General features: G+C 42.1%; 1 protein-coding gene across 2 annotated transcripts; it reads left to right on the top strand.

Annotated features, from left to right (window-relative positions):
• The first annotated feature begins 309 nt into the window (after positions 1–309).
• On the top strand, positions 310–23087 carry spns3 (SPNS lysolipid transporter 3, sphingosine-1-phosphate (putative)). Of its 2 annotated transcripts, XM_064982401.1 has the most exons (13): positions 310–447; positions 8346–8592; positions 9720–9785; positions 14164–14300; positions 14972–15123; positions 15952–16018; positions 16587–16729; positions 18774–18926; positions 19094–19283; positions 19499–19564; positions 19755–19853; positions 20357–20528; positions 21491–23087. In XM_064982401.1, exons 2-13 carry the CDS (start codon positions 8364–8366, stop codon positions 21553–21555), a joined length of 1539 nt encoding a protein of 512 aa, XP_064838473.1. In that variant the 5' UTR covers positions 310–447; positions 8346–8363; the 3' UTR covers positions 21556–23087. The 2 variants fall into 2 exon arrangements, with proteins under 2 accessions (XP_064838473.1, XP_064838474.1); XM_064982402.1 differs by lacking the exons at positions 310–447; positions 8346–8592 and having other exon boundaries at positions 9714–9785; positions 14177–14300.
• Positions 23088–24518: the final 1431 nt, after the last annotated feature.

Raw genomic sequence — 24518 nt, 5'->3', positions numbered from 1 at the left:
CTATCATTTTGAATGCACAACTAGTCCACTCGACTTATATGTTGAAGTAGCCTAAAGCAGTTGAATGACAACAGGCTTTTTTTTTTGTGCTTCAAAGTTACCTTGTATTTGGCTCATTTATTGAGCTGTTGGATCCGAACATTTAGTATTGTATGTAGAGTGCAGTAAGAGATAGCAATGTGTTAGTTTCCAATGTGGCCATTGGCTTGTTTTCAACATTGCATCACAGTGAAGAACTGTGTGATTGCATATGCCCAACCCAGAGGGGGCTGGCCCCTTGTGCTAACTGTTAACTTAATATCCCCGCAGCATATTACCATTTGAGCCTGCGGAGGATTTCCTGCATGCTCTCCGTCTCTGTCTCAGCTTTGGAGACAACACACTGTGACTTCCCATCATCATCTAGAAACAACATGTTCAAGATTTCAAGACTTCATTAACCAAAATGTAAGATATATTTGATTTTTTATTTATTTTTTAATTCAGTCTGATCGTTAAAGTAGCCTACTGTTGACGTTGCCATTACGCTGAGTTCTACAACTGCGTTTTTGACCTGTCATGACAAGAAAACTCAAGTTATATTCTAACTACAGAACCCCATGTCCATGTGTGTAGGCTATATCATGTTTAAAAAACATACCCAGATGCAGTGGTGTAAAGTACATAAGTTAAACCTACTTTAAAGTACTACTTAATGTAGTTTTTTTAGGGTATCTGCACTTTACTATTTTATATTTTTTACCATTTTTACTTTTACTTCACTACAGAAAAATCATGTACTTTTTACTCCATAACATTTTCACTGACAATCAGTTGTAGTCATTACATTTTGAATGCTTAGCAGAACAGGACAATGGTCCAATTCATGCAGTTATCAAGAGAATATCCCTGGTCATCCCTTCTGCCTCTGATCTGGTGGGCTCACGAAACAGAGAATATCTCTGGTCATCCCTACTGCCTCTGATCTGGTGGGCTCACGAAACAGAGAATATCTCTGGTCATCCCTACTTTCTCTGATCTGGTGGGCTCATGAAACAGAGAATATCTCTGGTCATCCCTACTTTCTCTGATCTGGTGGGCTCACGAAACAGAGAATATCTCTGGTCATCCCTACTTTCTCTGATCTGGTGGGCTCACGAAACAGAGAATATCTCTGGTCATCCCTACTGCCTCTGATCTGGTGGGCTCACAAAACAGAGAATATCTCTGGTCATCCCTACTGCCTCTGATCTGGTGGGCTCACGAAACAGAGAATATCTCTGGTCATCCCTACTGCCTCTGATCTGGTGGGCTCACGAAACAGAGAATATCTCTGGTCATCCCTACTGCCTCTGATCTGGTGGGCTCACGAAACAGAGAATATCTCTGGTCATCCCTACTGCCTCTGATCTGGTGGGCTCACGAAACAGAGAATATCTCTGGTCATCCCTACTGCCTCTGATCTGGTGGGATCACGAAACAGAGAATATCTCTGGTCATCCCTACTGCCTCTGATCTGGTGGGCTCACGAAACAGAGAATATCTCTGGTCATCCCTACTTTCTCTGATCTGGTGGGCTCTATCTCTGGTCATCCCTACTGCCTCTGATCTGGTGGGCTCACAAAACAGAGAATATCTCTGGTCATCCCTACTGCCTCTGATCTGGTGGGCTCACGAAACAGAGAATATCTCTGGTCATCCCTACTGCCTCTGATCTGTTGGGCTCACGAAACAGAGAATATCTCTGGTCATCCCTACTGCCTCTGATCTGGTGGGCTCACGAAACAGAGAATATCTCTGGTCATCCCTACTGCCTCTGATCTGGTGGGCTCACGAAACAGAGAATATCTCTGGTCATCCCTACTTTCTCTGATCTGGTGGACTCACGAAACAGAGAATATCTCTGGTCATTCCTACTGCCTCTGATCTGGTGGGCTCACGAAACAGAGAATATCTCTGGTCATCACCACTTTCTCTGATCTGGTGGACTCACTTAACACAAATGCTACGTGTTGGAGTCACTGGCTATCTGTAACATACAAACACAAGAAAAGTGTGCCATCTGGTTTGCTTAATATAAGGAATATGAAATGATTTATACTTTAAATTTTACTTTTGATACTTAAGTATATTGGAGTAATTACATTTACTGCTGATACTTAAGTATATTTAAAACAAAATACTTTTAGACTTTTACTCAAGTAGTATTTTACTGGGTGACATTCACTTTTACTTGAGTCATTTTCTATTAAGGTATCTTTACTTTTACTCAAGTATGACAATTGAATACTTTTTCTACAACTGCCCAGTTGTTGGTGTGTTTATGTCTGAACAATGCCAGTGTATTGTAGTATGTTGCTCTGGGAAGAAGAAGCTGCGCAGATAATTGTTGTATTGTTGCGCTGGACCTGACAGATTCTCTCAGACTTTACTGCTACTGTTGACGTAAACAACCACCGCAGCTTATCGTTTTAAAAAGCATCAAAATGTTTGATTACATTGCATATTTACAACACACAGTGTGATATTAGTGAACTATGTCAATATTAGTCAAAATGTCAATGTATTTCATTTGCAAATCACTGAGGTGTTGAAATAGCTGATACGTCGAGGACAACAAGATTAAAATAATTATATCTTGCCCCACATTCTTTTGCATACCACTTTTGATTGAATCGAGATCTAACTACATCCTACCATTAGGCCTAACGGGGCCTTCTGTTTACATGCTCTAAATCAATAGCTTGAAACACAGAGCACATCCCCATCAATCAGATCTCCTACTATATTCAGAGGTTATCAGCCCAGAAAAGTCTATAACAAACACAGGAAAGTTAAACATAAACAGTTTTGATAAACATAAACCCTTTTGAACTCTGGCCACCATTGTTACACCATAAATTGCCTGTTTAACAACACACCTTGTGTTCTGAATGACATAGTGATGTAACTATGGTTACTTCTTTGCGAGAAACCCAGGAGGAGGAGGCTGGTGTATCTGTGGAACGTTGACGCAGACAAATACTATTGTACGTTGAGACACTTTGTAGAGGATTGCTAAACTTTTCTTCCTTCCTCTTCATCTAACAACCACATTTATCCGGTTTACAGCGTTTTAAAATTAGTTCCCACTATTCTGATTGGTCTGTATCACAAGGGTGATTTGCAGTGTTTCCTCAAACAAGATAAACATATTTTGGCATTGACTAAAATAGAAATGTCCAATGACATTTGTTGGGGGCGGTGAAACATTTTATTTGTCACATGACCCAAATACAGCGGGTCTAAGACCTTCCTAAAGATACTGAGTTAAAAAAGAATCATCCAAATAAAAATAGTAACACGAGAAATAAAATATACAAGAATGGAGCTACACAGGGAGTGTCAGTAGTAGATGGAAAAGGTATCCAGAAAACAGGAAAGCACTCACCCGGAGGCGGCGCTCCTAGTGGCTGGGGACTTAAATGCAAGGAAACTTAAATCGTTCTTACCAAATTTCTATCAGCATGTTAAATGTGCAACCAGAAGGGGAAATTAAACTCTGGACCACCTTAACTCCACACACAGAGACGCATACAAAGCTCTCCCTCGCCCTACATTTGGCAAATCTGGCCATAATTCTGTCCTCCTGATTCCTGCTTACAAGCTAAAATTAAAACGGGAAGCACCAGCGACTCAATAAAAAAGTGGTCAGATGAAGCAGATGGTAAGCTACAGGACTGTTTTGCTAGCACAGACTGGAATATGTTCCGGAATATGTTCCTCCGATGGCATTGAGGAGTACACCACATCAGTCATTGGCTTCATCAATAAGTGCATCGATGATGTCGTCCCCATAGTGACTGTACGTACATACCCCAACCAGAAGCCATGGACTACAGGCAACATCCGCACTGAGCTAAAGGCTATAGCTGCCGCTTTCAAGGAGCGGGACTCTAACCCGGAAGCTTATAAGAAATCCCGCTACGCCCTGCGACGAACCATCAAACAGGCAAAGCATCAATACAGGACGAAGATCTAATCATACTACACCGGCTCTGACGCTCGTCGGATGTGGCAGGGCTTGCAAACTATTACAGACTACTAAGAGAAGCCCAAACTAGAGCTTCCCAGTGAAGCAAGCCTACCAGACGAGCTGAACTACTTCTATGCTCGCTTTAAGGCAAATAACACTGAAACATGCATGAGAGCACCAGCTGTCCCGGAAGACTGTGTGATCACGCTCTCCGCAGCCGATGTGGGTAAGACGTTTAAACAGGTCAACATTCGCAAGGCCGCAGGGCCAGACAGATTACCAGGACGTGTACTGTGAGCATGCGCTGACCAACTGGCAAGTGTCTTCACTGACATTTTCAACCTCTCTCGGTTCGAGTCTGTAAAACCAACATGTTTTAAGCAGTACTTCCGGCGCCGACAGAGATGGCCGCCTCGCTTCGCGTTCCTAGGAAACTATGCAGTTTTTTGTTTTTTTACATGTTATTTCTTACATTAGTACCCCAGGTCATCTTAGGTTTCATTACATACAGTCGAGAAGAACTACTGAATATAAGATCAGCGTCAACTCACCATCAGTACGACTAAAAATATGACTTTCGCGAAGCGGATCCTGTGTTCTGCCTTTCAACCAGGACAACGGAATGGATCCCAGCCGGCGACCCCAAAAAACGACTTCGTAAGAGGGAAACGAGGCGGTCTTCTGGTCAGACTACGTAGATGGGCACATCGTGCCCCACTTCCTAGCATTCTTCTCGCCAATGTCCAGTCTCTTGACAAGAAGGTTGATAAAATCCGAGCAATGGTAGCATTCCAGAGGGACATCAGAGACTGTAACGTTCTTTGCTTCACGGAAACATGGCTCACTGGAGAGACGCTTTCGGTGGTGGTGCAGCCAGCGGGTTTCTCCACGCATCGCTCCGACAGAAACAAACACCTTTCTGGTAAGAGGAGGGGCGGGGGCGTATGCCTTATGGCTAACGAGACGTGGTGTGATCACAGAAACATACAGGAACTCAAATCCTTCTGTTCACCTGATTTGGAATTCCTCACAATCAAATGTAGACCGCATTATCTACCAAGAGAATTCTCTTCGATTATAATCACAGCCGTATATATTCCCCCCCCCAAGCAGACACATCGATGGCTCTGAACGAACTTTATTTGACTCTTTGCAAACTGGAATCCATACATCCTGAGGCTGCATTCATTGTAGCTGGGGATTTTAACAAGGCTAATCTGAAAACAAGACTCCCTAAAATGTATCAGCATATCGATTGCGCCACCAGGGCTGGCAAAACCTTGGATCACTGTTATTCTAACTTCCGCGACGCATATAAGGCCCTGCCCCGCCCCCCTTTCGGAAAAGCTGACCACGACTCCATTTTGCTGATCCCTGCCTACAGACAGAAACTGAAACAAGAAGCTCCCACGCTGAGGTCTGTCCAACGCTAGTCCGACCAAGCTGATTCCACACTCCAAGACTGCTTCCATCACGTGGACTGGGACATGTTTCGTATTGCGTCAGGCAACAACATTGACGAATACGCTGATTCGGTGTGCGAGTTCATTAGAACGTGCGTTGAAGATGTCGTAAAGTGACTAGACATCAGGATATATAATAATAAGGTATTTGAGGTAGATATGTACATGAAGGCAGGGTAAAGTGACTAGACATCAGGATAGATAATAATAAGGTATTTGAGGTAGATATGTACATGAAGGCAGGGTAAAGTGACTAGGCATCAGGATAGATAATAATAAGGTATTTGAGGTAGATATGTACATGAAGGCAGGGTAAAGTGACTAGACATCAGGATAGATAATAATAAGGTATTTGAGGTAGATATGTACATGAAGGCAGGATAAAGTATCTCATCTGAGAAAGCATCATAGCGAGCTAAACAGCGCCCCTCTTTCTCTCTACAATATAGGCCATCTATCTGATACTGTCTTGACAACAAAAAAAGTATAACAATGTGCCAATCAGCGTTGAGCTGAACTGAGCAAATCAACTGAAAATGGTCCTGGCGAAAATTTAAAAAATGTCAAGGGAAGTCCGTTTTTATTTGGCATCTCTACTATCAAATCGCTTTCAGGGCATATGTCATGGACAGAAACAACTTGAATTGTTTCATCTCGTTGTGTTGTTGTCCTCCGGTGGCTGGCTAGCTAAACTTGTCCCTTTCCTCAATTAGCCATGGATGGAGATAGGGATATGGACTTGTGGTTTTACTTCATTCTCCGTACTGGCCAATGATTACAACATGATTCTAATCCAACCATTAATTCATACATTGTTGTGCCCCTGGCCTGAGAGGATTTGTACAGAAGCTAGATGTAAGAAAGCTTATGTTAACTAGCTAATGTTGCCCATGAATGGAAGTTAGGCTATTGAGCAAGCATTTTAGCCAAGTAGCCTTGGACAACAAAGAATAAAAGCATGTACGGTGTGACAGAGTGATAGACCATTTTCTCAACATGAAAGAGAGGAGGATGGCATTGGCGTTTCTCTACATGTAGGGTGAGTCAACTGCCTTCGCCAGAGCACATGCCTCTTTGTCCTTCCAGTCTCCAAAGTGCCCTTTTTGGGTGGGTGGTGGTGTAATTTCCCCACAAACGTGTTTTTTTTGCATACATTTTTTGTAATTGTTGTTTGGGAACCCACTGCCCACAAGTCATTGTCAAGTTCGCCACCCCATCCGTTGGTTGCACTGGTTGATCTGCCCTGTATGGAGATTGCACCGTTATCCCAAACATGCATGGCTTGAGAGATGCGTTCACCGGTCCAGTGTGTGTAGCTAGCAACCTGCTTTAAATATCAACAGCACTGCCACAGCAGCATAACACTTGATTTAGCATACATCTTCATCAATATACGGTCTGGTTGGCTGATATGCGCAGCAGAGAGATATAGAGAGCGTCTTTCATTTTGAGCACCTGTCCCCTGAAAAGGTCTGTGCACTGCCCTCATAAAGGCTGCCCAGAAACTGCAGCCTGGTCTCATAGACTAGACGTAACATAGTACACGTTCATGGAAGGTTACTTTAGGGTGGTTGGTTAGAGTGGATCAGACTGGTCCCATAGACTTCACATAACATAGTAAACGTAAACCCCGTATACTCAAATCAGTATGATATGTTACGTATTATAAACTGGGTGGTTCGAGCCCTGAATATTGATTGGCTAAAAGCCGTGGGATATCAGGTATATTTTTACCATTCTAATTACTTTGTTTAACAGTTTATAATAGCAATAAGGTTTGTTTATATATGGCCAATATACCACGGCTAAGGGCTGTATCCAGGCAATGCTCTTTGCATCATATGTATAAGAATAACCCTTATCCGTGGTATATTTGCCATACACCACATCCACGTGGGCTTTATTGCTTAATTGTATGGTTACATAAGACAGGCGGTTACTTAAGGAAAAAACGAAAAGTAGGGTGGTTGGTCAGACGAATATCTAGCAACCGAAAGCTGGCGAGTTCGAATCTCATCATGAACATATTTAGCATTTTAGCTAATTAGCAACTTTACAACTACTTACTACTTTTCAGCTACTTTGCAACTACTTACCTTTGCTAACCCTTACCTTAACCCTTTAACCTAACTCCAAACCTTAACCCCTAACCCTCTAAAGTTAGCTAACATTAGCGTTAGCAACCTAGCTAACGTTAGCGACAATAAATTGTAATCGGTACATATTGTATGAATTGCAATTCATAACATATTGTATATCATACAAATTGTAAAGTAATCAGGGCATAATGAGAAGCCACACCCCCTGAATCAGTCTCCTAGATGTTGTTGTTTACTTTCTCACTCAGTAACTCAATTATGACTGAGATTTCATCTTAAATGTATGTTTGCGGTAGTATGGTAGACTCATTTCTCGTGGACAGATCTACTTAAACATAACTGGTACCATAGAATTTGTCAGGAAAGAACGGGATGTGTGTGCTAACGAGCAGCATTAGTTCCGGTGTTTGGGTTTTTCTGTCACTGGTTATTTGAACAAATCATGATTTCGCCGGTGTTAGCATCTTTCGAATTTTGGAAGGGGAGGGGACATTCGGCCTGGGTTAACTGAGATTAGCTAGACTCAAACCTAGCTAGACGTCACATACACACTCTTGATTTTTACCAGTGGTATCTATGAATAAATGTGATAAAGCAATAGTCTTTCTCATCACCGGAACTCTGAGGAGCATGTCACTCTTAGTCAGAGGCGTTATGTCAACCTTAAAGGTGCAATCTGCAATACATGTAGTTATATCTATAGTTCCATATATGAATTTGGGAGTTGATAGAGTTTGGCCCACCCCTCAAATTGTGTCACCCTATTCATATGTTCCCTTCCTTGTTCAGATCTCAGGGTTGGGAGCCATGGAGACGAATGGTTCAGTGATGTCTCTGAAGGATGAAGAGAAGACTCGTCTGAGTTCAGTTTCCAATGAAACTTCCACACGCTACGGTTCCATAACTGACAGCCTTCCTACTGATGAACCATCCACAGCGGAGACAACAGTCCTCTCTCCACGACGCTCCTATATAACAGTAGCTGTGCTCTGTTATGTCAACTTAATCAATTACATGGACCGATACACAATCGCAGGTGAGAGTCTTTCAGCACTTCTCTTGAAAACAGCCAACACCTGTAGTCAAGCAACTTCCCCTTTTTGTGGTGGAACTGGCCACTTTTCAGTCAAGCGCACAACGTCACATCAGGGATTCGAACCAGCAACCTTTCACTTACTGACCAAAACGCTCATAACTGCTAAGTTTCCTGCCACTAACCTACATCAAGCTTGTGACTCTATACACTTGTTGGATGCATTTGTAGTTTGTTTTGTTTTAGATAATGCATAGGCATTCCCAGTGGCGATTTTAGCATGTAAATCTTGGTGGGGCAAACAAATGTAATAAAGTGGGACGCATGCTAGCAAAGCCACGACACAACACTAAACATTAATTACACTACAGCGGTGACAAATGGTGTCCACAAACTGTTAGGGCCTACATAAAGCTGTCCCAATAGCAGTCCCAACATCTTGCCACTGCTACACCTGGCTGTCAGCAGAGCCTTGTCTGGCAATGGAACAGTTAATTCAGCCTAATTTACTGCCTTTTAAAAAAAAACATAGCTGATATGGCTGAACAAATGTGGTTTCTAATGACAATTCAGATCTACAAACTCTGGCATAAGGGGACGACAAGCGGATAAGAGGCCATTTGTAATTTCGATTAGGACATTAATGAGTGAGCTAGGATGGACGTTGTCAATATAACTATTTGTTTAGTGCTTTTAAAATGTACAGCGGCACAATTCAGAAAATGGTCTGTTCTTACAGTGTTCTCCCTGTACACCAAGTCAGAACGTTAGGATAAATAAAGGGGGCTTATACGCAGACAATGAAAGCTCTTACAACATTCAATGATTACATTTCTCTGAAACAGGTTATAGGCTACATGTGCACCACCAAGTCAGAACAGTAGGAGAAATTAAGAGTGGTAAATAGACCAAATTATTAGAGCACACTACCAACACCTAAGCTCCTTATTTTCCAATGGCTGCCCAACCATCACAAAAAGCACTGAGCTAGGCTGAAACACCTGCATTTTGGAGTTGCCTCACCTGCCCTGAATGACTGGTCACCACTGGGCATTTCTGATGCTGATAAGTATTGGAGGGTCCCTTTTGTACTAACTAATGCAATACTGTTTATCTTTTTTGTCTCACAGGGGTCCTTCTCAGTATCCAGAAGTTCTTTGATATAACTGACAGCACGTCTGGACTACTACAGACAGGTATATGATGATTCAAATGTACATTCATTTCACACCCTTTTCTGTTAATGTGTTCACAACCACATTATGCTGAGGGTGCAGACTACAGATACCCTCACATTACAAGAAAACAGGAAGAAAATAGATCAACGATTACTTCACTTCCTGTGCAATATGCATTGACACCATCTCAGATAATCTGTTTTTACAGTGCCTTCAGAACACTATTCATACGACTCTTCACATGTTGTTGTGTTACAACTTGAATTGAAAATGGATTACATTGAGAATGTTTGGTTACTGGCCTACACAAAATACCCCATCATGTCAAAGTGTACATTTTTACAAATGAATAAAAACTGAAATGTCTAGGCAACTGTATTCAAACAATGGTACGCAAGTATAAACACCATGGGACCACACAGCTGGCATACCGCTCAGGAAGGAGATGCGTTCTTTCTCTTAGAGATGAATGTACTTTGGTGCGAAAAATGCTAATCAATCTCAGAACAACAGCAAAGGACCTTATGAAGATGATGGAGAAAACAGGTACAAAAGCATCTATAGCCACAGTAAAACGAGTCCTATATCGACATAACCTGAAAGTCCGCTCAGCAAGGAAGAAGCCACTGCTCCAAAACCTCCATAAAAAAGCCAGACTACGGTTTGCGTCTGCACATGGGGACTAAGATGGTACTTTTTGGAGAAATGTCCTCTGGTCTGATGAAACAAAAATAGATCTGTTTGGCCATAATGACCATCGTTATGTTTGGAGGAAAAAGGGGGAGGCTTGCAAGCCGAAGAACATCATCCCAACCGTGGAGCACGGGAGGTGGCAGCATCATGTTGTGGGGGTGCTTTGCTGCAGGAGGGACTGGTGCACTTCACAAAATAGATGGCATCATCTAATTTAAAGGCAATGTTACCAAACACTAATTGAGTGTATGTAAACTTCTGACCCCCTGGGAATGTGATGAAAGAAGTAAAAGCTGAAATAAAGAATTCTCTCTACTATTATTCTGACATTTCACATTCTTAAAATAAAGTGGTGATCCTAACTGACCCAAGACAGGGAATTTTTACTAGGATTAAATGCCAACATTTGAAGTATACAAGCAGTGGACACTATTTCTGTGCTTTTAGGGCCCATAATGCACTTCTCCAAAAGATGGGCGTGGCTTCACACCATTTTCAGATTTGAAGAAAATGGCGTTCGAAGTCCGACGAGATTGGAAACAAATTCATTGCTTTAACTAATTATGACAAATGTTAAGAAAATGTTGCGCAATGTAATATAAAAAGTAATGACTTTCCAAATATGTTACTGTACGTTCCATGTTACGCTGGCTGACAATTTGTTAGCTTTGCTAGCTTTATGAACTGCATAGTATATCATTACAGCTGTTGCTTGTATGTACCCTTATGTTAGCTAGCTACCTATATGCAAACTATACGCGAACTACCAAACGTTTATTCACTTGATTATCCGTGTCTTTCTTAGCATAGCGAAGTGGTATAGTCGTTGTGCTTTCTCAATGGACATTGTTATTGAAGTCATAAGATGTCTAGCTAGTAGTTTGTTATGCTAACACGCTAGCAAGAAGTTGCATAGCAACGGCATCAACTTACGGTAGACCGGTGAAGCGCTATACTAAAATTAACCAATAGTATGTAGTATACAGTGTGTTAGGATAGGTATTTGAACACAGCTCAGGTGTTGGAAATCTCTTACAGACTTACCCAAAAAGACTCACAGCTGTAAAGGTGCTTCTACAAAGTATTAACTCTGGGGTGTGAATACTTATGTAAATGAGATATTTCTGTATTTCATTTTCAATAAATAAGCAATAATGTCTAAAAACATGTTTTCACTTTATGGTGTATTATGTGTAGATGGGTGATAGAAACAAAATCTATTTAATCCATTTGGAATTCAGGCTGTAACACAATAAAATGTGGAATGAGTCAAGGGGTGTGAATACGTTCTGAAGGGTCTGTTCATGTGTGTTTTTACCACATGTTTTTAACTCCTAATCATGTCCATTTAGTTCTGGGTCTGTTGGTCCTGATTGTGTTTTCACATGTAACATATTGTCCAGCGTTCTTCACGGAGATCAAGTATTCTGGCGACATTCATACTTTATCTACTCCGACTGAATCCTAATGACCATCTGCTCCTGTGGACCAGCACGAGTGTCGGAAAACAGAGCACCTCTTACTCTAACACTGACTGGGCCATTTAATGAAGGCATTGTGGAGATGCACCACCGAGGTAGACTTAACCAATACAAGCTGATTTAGGCAACAACATTCGACTACCTCAGAGACTTTTTTGTTTTCACCCCTAGGCTTTTCAGTCAGAAGCATAGTGCAGCAGTATTTGTCAAAAGTTTTAACGATGCTTTCCTGACTGTGGTGTATTGCATTATCAACATAAACATTTCCCTTGCATTGTGGCTGCAGTTATTGGTAAAACGAAACAAACTGCAGTGTCATGATGGCAGGCATTTTGTTTTGAATGCCTTCATGAGGAGATAGTAGTATGCTTTACTACCCACTCAGTTCCTCACTCTGACAAAATGAATCATCCAGTCTCATGATCTTGCATACTGTGAAACATTATTTCAATTTAAACATTTTTTTTGAGGGGTAGATAAACTGTAATATTGCAGATTGTGGTTTCTATCAATGTAGTAGTTGGGATTATTTTCAATCCACATATATATCTTTTTCTGTACATACAGTACCAGACAAAAGTTTGGACACATCTACTCATTCAAGAGTTTTTCTTTTTACTATTTTGTACATTGTAAAAATAATGGCGAAGACATAAAAAACTATGAATTAACACATTGAATCATGTAGTAACCAAAAAAGTGTTAAATCAAACTATATTTAATGTTTGAGATTCTTCAAAGTAGCCACCCTTTGCCTTGATGACAGCTTTGCACACTCTTTGGCATTCTTTCAACCAGCTTCACCTGGAATAATTTTCCAACAGTCTTGAAGAAGATCCCACATATGCTGAGCACTAGTTGGCTGCTTTTCCTTCACTCTGCGGTCCAACTCATCCCAAACCATCTCAATTGGGTTGAGGTCGGGCTATCGTTGAGGCCAGGTCATCTGATGCAGCATTCCATCACCCTCCTTCTTGGTCAAATAGCCCTTACACAGCCTGGAGGCGTGTTGGATCATTGTCCTGTTGAAAAACCAATGATAGTCCTATAGCGCAAATCAGAATGGGTGGTATTTCACTGCTGAATGTTGTGGTATCCATGCTAGTTAAGTGTGCCTTGAATTCTAAATAAATCACAGACAGTGTAACCAGCAAGGCACCCCTACACCATCATACCTCCTCCTCCATGCTTCACGGTGGAAACCACACGTGGAGATCATCCATTCACCTACTCTGCATCTCACAGAGACACGGCGGTTGGAACCAAAAATCTCAAATTTGGACTTATCAGACCAAAGGTCAGATTTCTACCGGTCTCATGTCCATTGTTTGTGTTGCTTGGCCCAAGCAAGTCTCTTCTGCTTATTGGTGTCCTTTAGTATTGGTTTCTTTGCAGCAGTTTGACCATGAAGGCCTAATTCACACAGTCTCCTCTGAACAGATTATGTTGTTATTGTTATGGAACCTTTATTTTAACTAGGCATGTCAGTTTTAAGAACAAATTCTTATTTACAATGACTGCCTACCCCGGCCAAACCCGGAGGACGCTGGGCCAATTGTGCGCCACCCTATGGTCCTCCCAATCACGAACGGTTGTGATATAGCCTGGAATCGAACCAAGGTTTGTAGTGATGTCTCTAGGAGTGAGATGTGGTGCCTGAGACCGCTGCGCCACTCGGGAATCCCCATGTTGAGATGTGTCTGTTACTTGAACTCTGTGAAGCATTTATTTGGGCTGCAATTTCTGAGGCTGGTAACTCTAATGAACTTATCCTCTGCAGCAGAGGTAACTCTGGGTGTTCCTTTCCTGTGACGATCCTCATGAGAGCCAGTTTCATCATAGCGCTTGATGTTTTTCACAAATTAACAAGGCACGCCTGGTGGCTACTTTGAAAAATCTCAAATATAAAACACGTTTGACTTGTTTCACTTTTTTGGTTACTACATGTTTCTATATGTGTTTTTTCATTGTTTTGATGTCTTCACTATTATTCTACAATGTAGAAAATATTAATAAAAAAAAAACCTTGAATGTGTAGGTGTGTCTAAACTTTTGACTAGTACTGTGTATTATTTCCCCCTTAACCCTAATTCGAGTAAACTAATGGACAACAATAAGGCTTCCACCTCCACCAATACTTAGGTTTCTACTTCTCACAGGAATAATCCTGTCTCATGATATTGCAATCTGTAAACACACTTAAATTGTTAATGCGTTTACAGTTTTCATCTGCAGTTTCATTATTTTGGCTCCAATCTTTGGGTACCTTGGCGACCGCTACAACAGGAAGTTCATCATGATTGGTGGGCTGAGTGTGTGGGTGGTGATGACCTTGTGCAGCTCTTTTGTCACAGAATCGGTAAGTAAAACATTGGCCGGAAATTGTGGTGTATCATGGGTAAATTGTGACTGAATGATCTGCAAATAATATTTAGTAGTTATTTATGATGCAAGGTGATTTGTAGATCAGTCAGGCTCAACACACATTTACATACACCTTAACCAAAAGCATTTAAATTCAGTTTTTAACAATTCCTGACATTTAATCCTAGTAAAAAAAATCCCTGTATTAGGTCAGTTAGGATCACCACTTTATTTTAAGAATGTGAAATGTCAGAATAATAGTAGGTTTAAGTTTGAAGGTAGGCCTTGAAATACATCCACAGTTACACCTCCAATTGACTCAAATGATGTGAATTAGCCTATCAGAAGGTTCTAAAGCCATGACATCATTTTCTGGAATTGTCCAAGCTGTTTAAAGGCACAGTCAACTTAGTGTATGTAAACTTCTGACCCACTGGGATTGTGATACAGTGAATTATAAGTGAAATAATCTGTCTGTAAACAACTGTTGGAAAAATTACTTGTGTCATACACAAAGTAGATGTCCTAACCGACATGCCAAAACTATAGTTTATTGACAAGAAATTTGTGGAGTGGTTGGTCTTTTAACTTCATCGCTTCACTGAGGGGGGCAGTCATTCTCCCCTGGAATGGACTGGTAAAGTTTCAGTATTGTTGCATTGTCAGTATTTCTGGCTGCTGGTGCTGTTGAGAGCCCTGGTGGGGACAGGAGAGGCCAGCTACTCCACCATCGCCCCAACCATTATAGGAGACCTGTTCTCTGGAGCCAAGAGGACCGTCATGATCTCTGCCTTCTACATCTTCATCCCTGTTGGAAGGTCAGATTCCACACCGTAGCTTATTAATCCTCATGATGCCCTCAACACACTACTAATGGTGTGTGGCTGAAATGGCACCCTATTCCCTATTTAGTGCACTACTATAGCACCCTATTCCCTATATAGTGCACTACTATTGCACCCTGTTCCCTATTTAGTGCACTACTAGAGTACCCTATTCCCTATATAGTGCACTACTATAGCACCCTGTTCCTATTTAGTGCACTACTAGAGCACCCTATTCCCTATTTAGTGCACTACTAGAGCAACCTATTCCTTATATAGTGCACTACTATTGCACCCTGTTCCTATTTAGTGCACTACTAGAGCACCCTATTCCCTATTTAGTGCACTACTAGAGCACCCTATTCCCTATTTAGTGCACTACTATTGCACCCTGTTCCCTATTTAGTGCACTACTAGAGTACCCTATTCCCTATATAGTGCACTACTATAGCACCCTGTTCCTATTTAGTGCACTACTAGAGCACCCTATTCCCTATTTAGTGCACTACTAGAGCAACCTATTCCTTATATAGTGCACTACTATTGCACCCTGTTCCTATTTAGTGCACTACACGATTTGACTAGATCCACGTGGAATAGGGGAGCATTCAGACTCTCATCTTGCTCTAGTGGTTTTGCAAAATAGCAGAAATCTCGTAATCAAGTCACAGGCAAAAGGGGAATCACACTGGAGAAAGAAAGCAAACAAAGTCTAAAATCAGTGTCTCTGCACCCAAACAGAACGTTGGGCACTAGCATTCCTTTTGGGCATTAGGCTCGTTCACATTCCAATGTCAATGTCCTCCTGTTTGTGTTTTTCAGTGGTCTGGGATACATAATAGGATCCTCTGTTGCCAATGCCACTGGAGACTGGCGTTGGGCCTTACGGGTAAGTCCCAGAAACACAACCTATTGTATTGAAATAAAGCAGCACACCTCTAGTTCTCATGTTGTGACACGCACATCTTTATAACACACCTCTAATCCACACACCGTGGCACATTATCTTCTCAATATTTCATCAGGTGTGTATTCATTCCGAAAAAAACATTTACCGTGTAAGAACCAAACGGAATGAAACGGGGCAGGACCAACAAATTCCTTAATTTGTCCAATATGAACTTTTGTTTGTGTTTTCCATTTGGAGTGAACGGTTTCTGTTGTAACAGACAAAACTTTTTGCTACAGAATCGGCATAATGTTTAGACCCCTGATGTGTTCTTGCAGCTTCCTGTTCACAAGCAGGGTCTGTCATGAAATAATGTCATTTGAGATCGGACAGTAGTTGTTCTATCTGAAGAAGCAGATGAAATCATGCCATCCCTCCTTGAGTCCTGTTGCCTGGCGACAGAGCGCAAGAGCAGTAGACATTCTCTCCTGGTTTGTTGACTCATATTTGTCTGCCGTTCTCACTGTCTGTCTGTTGGTATCTCTGTCTGTCCATCTGTCTGTCTCAGCTCAATCCCATCCTGGGTTCCCTGGGTCTGCTCCTGCTGGCTGTGTTGTGCCCCAACCCCCCACGAGGGGCCTCTGACGGCCATGGAGGAAGTACCATAGAGCACACCTCTTACCTGGAGGACGTCAAGTATCTTCTGAAGAAGTGGGACAAAATGAGAACACATAATGCATCTTGTCTCCTTGATTGAATACTGTGTCTCCGACTCAGGGCCGGCAGTAGCCTTTTCGGGGCCTACCCACCTCGTGGGCAAAACATATAGTAACCCCTCTCTTGGCGGTGGAGAGAGAAGATAGCAATTTTACAGCTACACTATATATACAAAAGTATGTGGACACCCCTTCAAATTAGTGGATTCAGCTATTTCAGCCACACCCGTTGCTGACAGGTGTATAAAATCGAACACACAGTCATGCAATCTTCATAGACAAATATTGGCAGCAGAATGGCCTTACCGAGGAGCTCAGTGACCGTCATAGGATGCCACCTTTCCAACAAGCCAGTTCGGAAAATGTCTGCCCTGCTAGAGCTGCCCTGGTCAACTGTAAGTGCTATTATTGTGAAATGGAAATGTCTAGGAGAAACAACGGCTTAGCCGTGAAGTGGTAGGCCAAACAAGCTCACAGAACGGGACCGCTGAAGCGCGTAGCGTGTAAAAATAGTCCGTCCTCGGTTGTAACACTCACTACCGAGTTGCATCCAGAGGCCGTTTGGAACATCAACACAAGAACTGTTTGTTGGGAGCTTCATTTAAATGGTTTGTATATTTTATTTAACCATTATTTAACTAGGCAAGTCAGTTATCATATTCTTATTTACAATGACAGCCTACCCCGGCCAAACCCTAACCCTGATGACAATGGGCCAATTGTGGGTTTCCGTGGCCGAGCAGACACACACAAGCCTAAGATCACTATGCGCAATGCCAAGCTACGGCTGGAGTGATGGAAAGCTCGATTGGACTCTGGAGCAGTGGAAACGCGTTCGCTGGAGTGTTGAATCATGCTTCACCATCTGGCAGTCTGAAGGATGAATCTATGTTTGGCGGATGCCAAGAGAATGCTATTTGCCCGACTGCATAGTGACAACTGTAAAGTTCGGTGGAGGAGAAATAATGGTCTGGGGCTGTTTTTCATCTTAATGCTGCAGCATACAATGACATTCTAAACAATTCTGTGCTTCCAACTTTGTGGCAACAATTTGGGCAAGGCCCTTTCCTGTTTCAGCATGACAGTTCACCTGTGCATAAAACGAGGTCCATACAGAAATGGTTTGTTGAGATTGGTGTGGAAGAACTTGACTGGCCTGCACAGAGCCCTGACCTCAACCCCATCGAACACATTTGGGATTAATTGGAATGCCGACTGCAAGTCGGGCCTAAACGCCTAATATCAGCGCCCGACCTCAATAATGCTTTTGTGGCTGTATGGCATCAAGTCTCTGCAGAAAGCCTTCCCGGAAGAGTGGAGGCTGTTATAGCAGCAAAGGGGGAACCAACTCCATATTAATGCTCATGATTTTGGAATGAGATGTTTGACAAGCAGGTGTCCATATACTTTTGGTCGTGTAGTGTATTTTCACATTTTGTAGTTTTAAGATTATTTCCTGCAATTATACACATTTTGTCATGATTTATGCCATGTTAATATGATGAGAGGGACTAACAAAATCAATGGGGGCCCTCAGGAGGTCCGTAGCCTGCCTGCCCGGTTGGTAATTCAGCCAGGATTACTACCAGGTTTAGATAGCTGGCTTGACTAACTTACCTCGCAATCTAAACATTTTAGCTGACATGGGCTAATTGAGTGACTGTCAGTGACTGACACAACAAGAGGAAAACTGCTGATGCACAACCACATTTCAAAATTGCACCTTTGTCTAACTAAGTTAAGACCCCGACTGAGTTCCTTTAAACAAAAACAAAAAAGTGGGTGGGAGGCCCCTAGCCCCATGCCGTAGAGTTACAAGGGAAGGGTATATTACCGGTAACTTTCAAAGTTTACCAGTAAACTACCGGAATTTTGGAAACTTTCAGGATTTTATGGAATTTTCATAACATGTCAAATGTATAAAATTATTTTAAAATAAAAAAAATAGAATGACAAAGCTGTGAAACATTCTCCAAAATATAACTCACCAACTTAGTGAATGCTGTTTGTTTAATATGTCTGTTTGTTTCTCCATGCAGTAAGAGTTTTGTGTGGTCATCACTGGGAGTTACTGCCATGGCTTTTCTGACTGGAGCTCTGGCCTTCTGGACACCCATCTTCCTGAGCCGTGCTCAGGTCGCTCAGGGCATCCAGACACCCTGCAACACTGAACCCTGCGACACCTCTGACAGGTATGAACGAATAAATTAATGAGTGGATAGATTAATGAACAAATTAATGAAAGCCTTTTTTTTGCCTTGAACTCTGACCTTTTTATTCTCTTTACTTGAATTCCTTAAAACAATAACATTTCAGTTACATGTTTCAACTGTTTAAAAAAATATATCTTTCTGTCCAGTTACATCTTTGGGGTCGTGACGGTGGTGACTGGTATTTTGGGTGTTTCGTTGGGCAGCACCATCTCCAGGAAACTGAGGGACAGGGTGCCCAACGCAGACCCCCTCATCTGTGCTGTGGGCATGCTCAGCTCCGCCCCCTGCTTCTTCGCCGCCATCGTACTGGCGTCTACAAGCATCCCTGCCACTTATGTATGACAACAGCTCTTTAGCTTTTCCTGCTTGCTCTTTGGGGTTGCCAGGTTACTGTAAAAATCACTTTGTGACAAGTGCTGATGGACAAAATACTTCAGAAATTAATTTGATTGAGGTCCTGCTCTCACTAGGAGCTGCTAAAATGCTTTTGAACAAATGTTACGTTGACCAGATGTTGTTTTGGATACCTGTGAATGTCTCATTCTGCTCAGGTGTTCATCGGCATTGGGGAGACTCTACTGTCACTGAACTGGGCCGTTCTAGCTGATATCCTACTGGTGAGTCTGATTCGTTTGACTCTTCAGATGGCAAATGGCATTAACCAAGCAGTTTCAGTGAGTTAGGCATATGTTTCTGTATACCTTTCCAACCCTGCATCTAAAGAATTGACTTGAGCAAGCTATTGATTCTTGATTCTACTTATGTGACAAAGCCTGATATATATATATATATTCCTTCTCCTCTCAGTATGTGGTGGTGCCAACCAGGAGAGCTACAGCTGAAGCTCTGCAAATCATGGTCTGTCATCTCCTAGGAGATGCCGGAAGCCCTTACCTGATAGGATCTGTAAGACTGTCATTCATGGTTCAATCAAAACTCTTAGGCCTACAGTATGGTGTGTATGTCGCAGATTGACATTTATTGGGATGAGTCTTATCCTTGAGGCAGAACTGAGCGATTTTTGCTAGATGGGCCAGCTGCATAGTCAAATTTGACTATATTGTAAGAAGTCATGAAAACAAAAATGAGCTTTTTGGTCTTAATTTAAGGTAAGGGTAAGTCAGTAGGGTTAACAGTGTGGTTAGGGTTAGGTCTAAAATCAGATTTGATGACTTTGTGGTGATGCCAGCTAGTGACCACTCAGAGGTTTGCCTCCAGAACAACATTCATGCCAAAAATGCTAACCTGCGTGCATGTACGTCAGTAACCAGTGACCATCAAGGTTGAGGTCAATTTCAATTTAAAAAAAATGTTCTCATTAAATTATCATTGATTTGACAAAATTTAATATGGAATTGAGTCAGACCCCTGTGACTACTGCCTCTTTTCTTGCCCTTATCGGTCCGTAGATCTCAGACGCTCTGCGTACATACCAGCCTGACTCTCATACGTGGAGTTTCCGTAGTCTGGAGTACAGTTTCCTGCTGTGCCCTTTCGTAGGGGTGCTGGGTGGGCTCTTCTTCCTCATGACAGCCCTCTACATCACAAAGGACAGGAAGAACGCAGAGCTACTCACTGCAGGTACTATAGGGACGTATGGTTTCATATGGATATATGGTTGATGTATGGCTACATATGGGTATATGGTTGATGTGTGTTCTGCTTGTATGTTTTTTGACTAAACATGCCAGAACAGTGAGGGTTAGGTTTGAGTTAGTCTCTTGTGATACGGTTAAATAAATGTTTCGTTAATGGCACGTGAGATTTGATTCTTGGCGCCAAGGTTAGATTTGATACTATTTGGGTTTTTATATGGCATACATCCTACCTTTTGAATGTTCTGGAAGTATGATGCAAAGCCAAATAAGTGTGTGTGTGTGTGTGTGTGTGTGTGTGTACATGCGCATTTGAGGCTGGCAGTAGACTAAGAGCTCTTGGAGTGTGTTTGGTCGTTGTGTTCGCTAGCGTTGGTGCCGAACAGAGTCATGACACATGATCGTGATGCTTACTCAAGGCCGTGCCTGGACAGAGGCTCTCTTTGTCCCCTTCATAACTCTTCTGAACCATCCCGACACGCTTCCTCTCAGAAACTGCTCTTCCTCACAACCCAGATTGACAACACACACACACACACACACAATCAGTACAGGTCCTTGATTAGGTTAAAAAGGAAACAGGCGGTGAGAGGGCAAGGCACCCTCCACAGACAACGACAACATTGTGTTTTAAGTTTAGTATCTTGTCAGTGTAGTTTCTCAGATACCTCACAATCCTCTTCAGTCTGTGGGCCTGTGTTTATGAGTCGTGATAGAAGACCCACCACCTCAGGAGATAAGAGTTGCTTCCTTCCTGATGAGCTTTTCTGTAATCTCTCTCTCTGATTTCCGATCTGTATTACTCAAAACAGTCATCTGCAAAGCAATTGTTTCACATGCATGATACCGTCTAGTGGTTGCCTTTGTGTTCCAGACAGAAAACCTTTTCATGTCTAATACTGTTTCCCTGGGTCTCTGTCTTACTGCACCTCTCCCTGTGTGTTTCAGGGGTGGGTGATCCAGTAGATCCTCCTACTCAGTTTAGTGCCATGGCAGGCTCCGCAGATTGCTGAGGTGAAACTGGGATCCTTGGAGGACACTCGGGCCAGAGGAAGATATGTTAGGTTAGATGTTGTTTGGTATGTGACCAAACTGAGAGTTGGGGTGATTGTCTGTAGTACCCCAGACCACTCTATATGAGAAAATAATGCAACTGGTAAAACGGAATCCAAAGCTGCACACTGATCCAAAGAAAATGAGTTGTGGTCCATCGTACACAGAACTGTTGTTAAATGATGTGCCTTTTATTGCAAAAAATGTACACCCATTTTATAATTACTGTCTTTTTGTCTGACCACATCAATGTTTTTATCTCACACAACCTTAATTGGGGTGGCAGGTAGCCTAGTGCTTAGAGTGTTGGGACAGTAATTGAAATGTTGCTAGATCGAATCCCCGAGCTGGTAAAGATAAAAGGTAAAAATCGGTTGTTCTGCCCCATGAACAAGGCAGTTAACCTCTGTTCACCGGTAGACCGTCATTTTAAGTAAGAATTTGTTCGTAACAGACTTGCCTAGTTAAATAAAGGTTACATTTTTTTTTTATCTAAAAAATAGTCCTTGTTGTGTCCTAAACCATACCTGCCCCTGAACAACTGAATTTTCTGGGGAACAAACCAGCAACAATTGAAAAAACAACAACATTTAAGACCAACGGATGAATCTGTCAACCCATCCATTTTGTTAGGACGTTCCAGATTGACCTCTCCCTCCCCAGGCCCAAGCGTCCCTCTTCCACCCAGCAGCCAGCTGCTTCTTGCTAATGAGGACGGTAGGGGCTGTAGCAGGAGGTCCTGGGTTTGAGATGGAGGCTTCTCCACTCACACCACCTCACAGTGTGCAAGGGAATCCCCTGCCAATTCTCACTTTTTTTTCTATCTTGGTCAATCCACCTATTAAAATAACTGCAAAATGATTAGAATAATGACCATGTGGCAAGAAATGTGGAGTTAAGTTGCTGTTGAGTATATGTACACTGAGCAAAAATATAAAAGCAACATGCAACAATTGAAAAGATTTTACTGAGTTACTTATAAGGAAATCGGTAAATTGAAATAAATGAATGAGGCAGTAATCTATGTATTTCACATGACTGGGAAGGGGTGGAGCCATGGGTGGGCCTTGGAGGGCATAGGCCCACCCACTTGGCAGCCAGGCCCACCCACTGGGAAGCTAGGTCCAGCCAATCAGAATGAGTTTTTCCCAACAAACGGGATTTATTACAGACAGAAATATGCCATGTTTTCCCCAGCACAAGGTGCACCTGTGTAATGTTCATTCTGTTTTATCAGCTTCTTGGTATGCCACACCTGTCAGGTGGATGGGTTATTTTGGCAAAGGAGAAATGCTCATTAACAGGGATTAAGAAAAAATGTGTGCACACAATTTGAGAGAAATAAGCTTTTTGTGCATATGGAAAATGTCTGGGATTTTTTTTTTTTCGGCTCATGAAACATGGGACCAGCACTTTACATGTTGCAATTATATTTTTGTTACGTGAAAATGTGTGTTTCTATCAAAGTAAAACATTTGGTGTATTTAAATTATTGTCAAGCCTAGTGCTCTTTGATTCTATGTTGCACTCTTTTTTCAGTCTAAACATATTCACTTGAAATGGCGATGTTTCATCAGGGAAACAATAAATGCAGTGATTCAGACATGGCTACAGAACAGTTCAGTGGAAATTGAGCAGGAATTAAATACATTACAATATTTTTTCTGAGACTATGAAATGTGCCTATGAATCTTGCAGGATGTGAATGTAGTCTACCATTAGGAAGGCTGCTTGTGTTCGAAGCAGAAATTGTGTAACGGATGTGAAATAGCTAGCTAGTTAGCGGTGGTGCGCGCGAAATAGCGTTTCAATCGGTGCCGTGACTTGCTCTGATACCTTGAAGTAGTAGTTCCCTTTGGCTTTTGTGGCGCGATGGGTAACGATGCTTCGTGTGTGACTGTTGTTGATGTGTGCAGAGGGTCCCTGGTTCGCGCCCGGGTATGGGTGAGGGGTTTGAAGTTATACAAAGTTATACATGTATTGTCTGTCCTGACAGTACGCTGGCATTACTGGCTGTGTGGAGACTGAATGGGGTTTAATATCCCTGTGTTCTGGGCTCTAGCCATTAATGAGCTCCCATCACCTCACTAATAAGCAGAGCTGGTAAGAGGTCATCTCAACAAACATTCAAGATGCTGTTATCCCACCTGCTCTCATCATAGTGGTACTGTTCCTAATTAACCATAACCATGGATTAAAACGATAAAGTATTAAATGGCACCACCTGGTGCCCGAATAGCAAATTACAGTAGATCTCACAGGGGAAGAGCTGTCCACATACAGTTGAAGTCGGAAGTTTACAATACACCTTATCCAAATATACATTTAAACTCAGTTTTTCCACAATTCCTGACATTTAATCCTAGTAAAAATTCCCTGTCTTGGGTCAGTTAGGATCATCACTTTATTTTAAGAATGTGAAATGTCGGAATAATAGTAGAAAGTGATTTATTTCAGCTTTTATTTCTTTCATCACATTCCCAGTGGGTCAGAAGTTTACATACACTCAATTAGTATTTGGTAGCATTGCCTTTAAATTGTTTAACTTGGGTCAAATGTTTTGGGTAGCCTTCCACAAGCTTCCCACAATAGGTTGGGTGAATTATGGTCCATTCCTCCTGACAGCTGGTGTAACGAAGTCAGGTTTGTAGGCCTCCTTGCCTGCACACGCTTTTTCAGTTCTGCCCACAAATGTTCTATTTGATTGAGGTCAGGGCTTTGTGATGGCCATTCCAATACCTTGACTTTGTTGTCGGTAAGCTATTTTGTCACAACTTAGGAAGTATGCTTGGGGTCATTGTCCATTCGGAAGAGCCATATGCGACCAAGCTTTAACTTCCTGACTAATGTCTTGATATGTTGCTTCAATATATCCACATAATTTTCCTACCTCATGATGCCATCTATTTTGTGAAGTGCACCA

The sequence above is a fragment of the Oncorhynchus masou genome, chromosome 12 (genome assembly GCF_036934945.1).
Source record: "Oncorhynchus masou masou isolate Uvic2021 chromosome 12, UVic_Omas_1.1, whole genome shotgun sequence".
NCBI lineage: Eukaryota > Metazoa > Chordata > Actinopteri > Salmoniformes > Salmonidae > Oncorhynchus > Oncorhynchus masou.
The sequence above is the reverse complement of the archived record's forward strand: the minus strand, read 5'-3'. Positions and strand labels throughout refer to the sequence as shown.

Excerpts from the sequence above, each read along its gene's own strand:
- spns3 (XM_064982401.1), top strand. The coding sequence starts at position 8,364 with ATGGAGACGAATGGTTCAGTGATGTCTCTGAAGGATGAAGAGAAGACT. Across the intron at positions 8,593-9,719 it reads GGACCGATACACAATCGCAG|GGGTCCTTCTCAGTATCCAG; the intron begins GTGAGAGTCTTT and ends TTTGTCTCACAG. Across the intron at positions 19,565-19,754 it reads TTCTAGCTGATATCCTACTG|TATGTGGTGGTGCCAACCAG; the intron begins GTGAGTCTGATT and ends TTCTCCTCTCAG.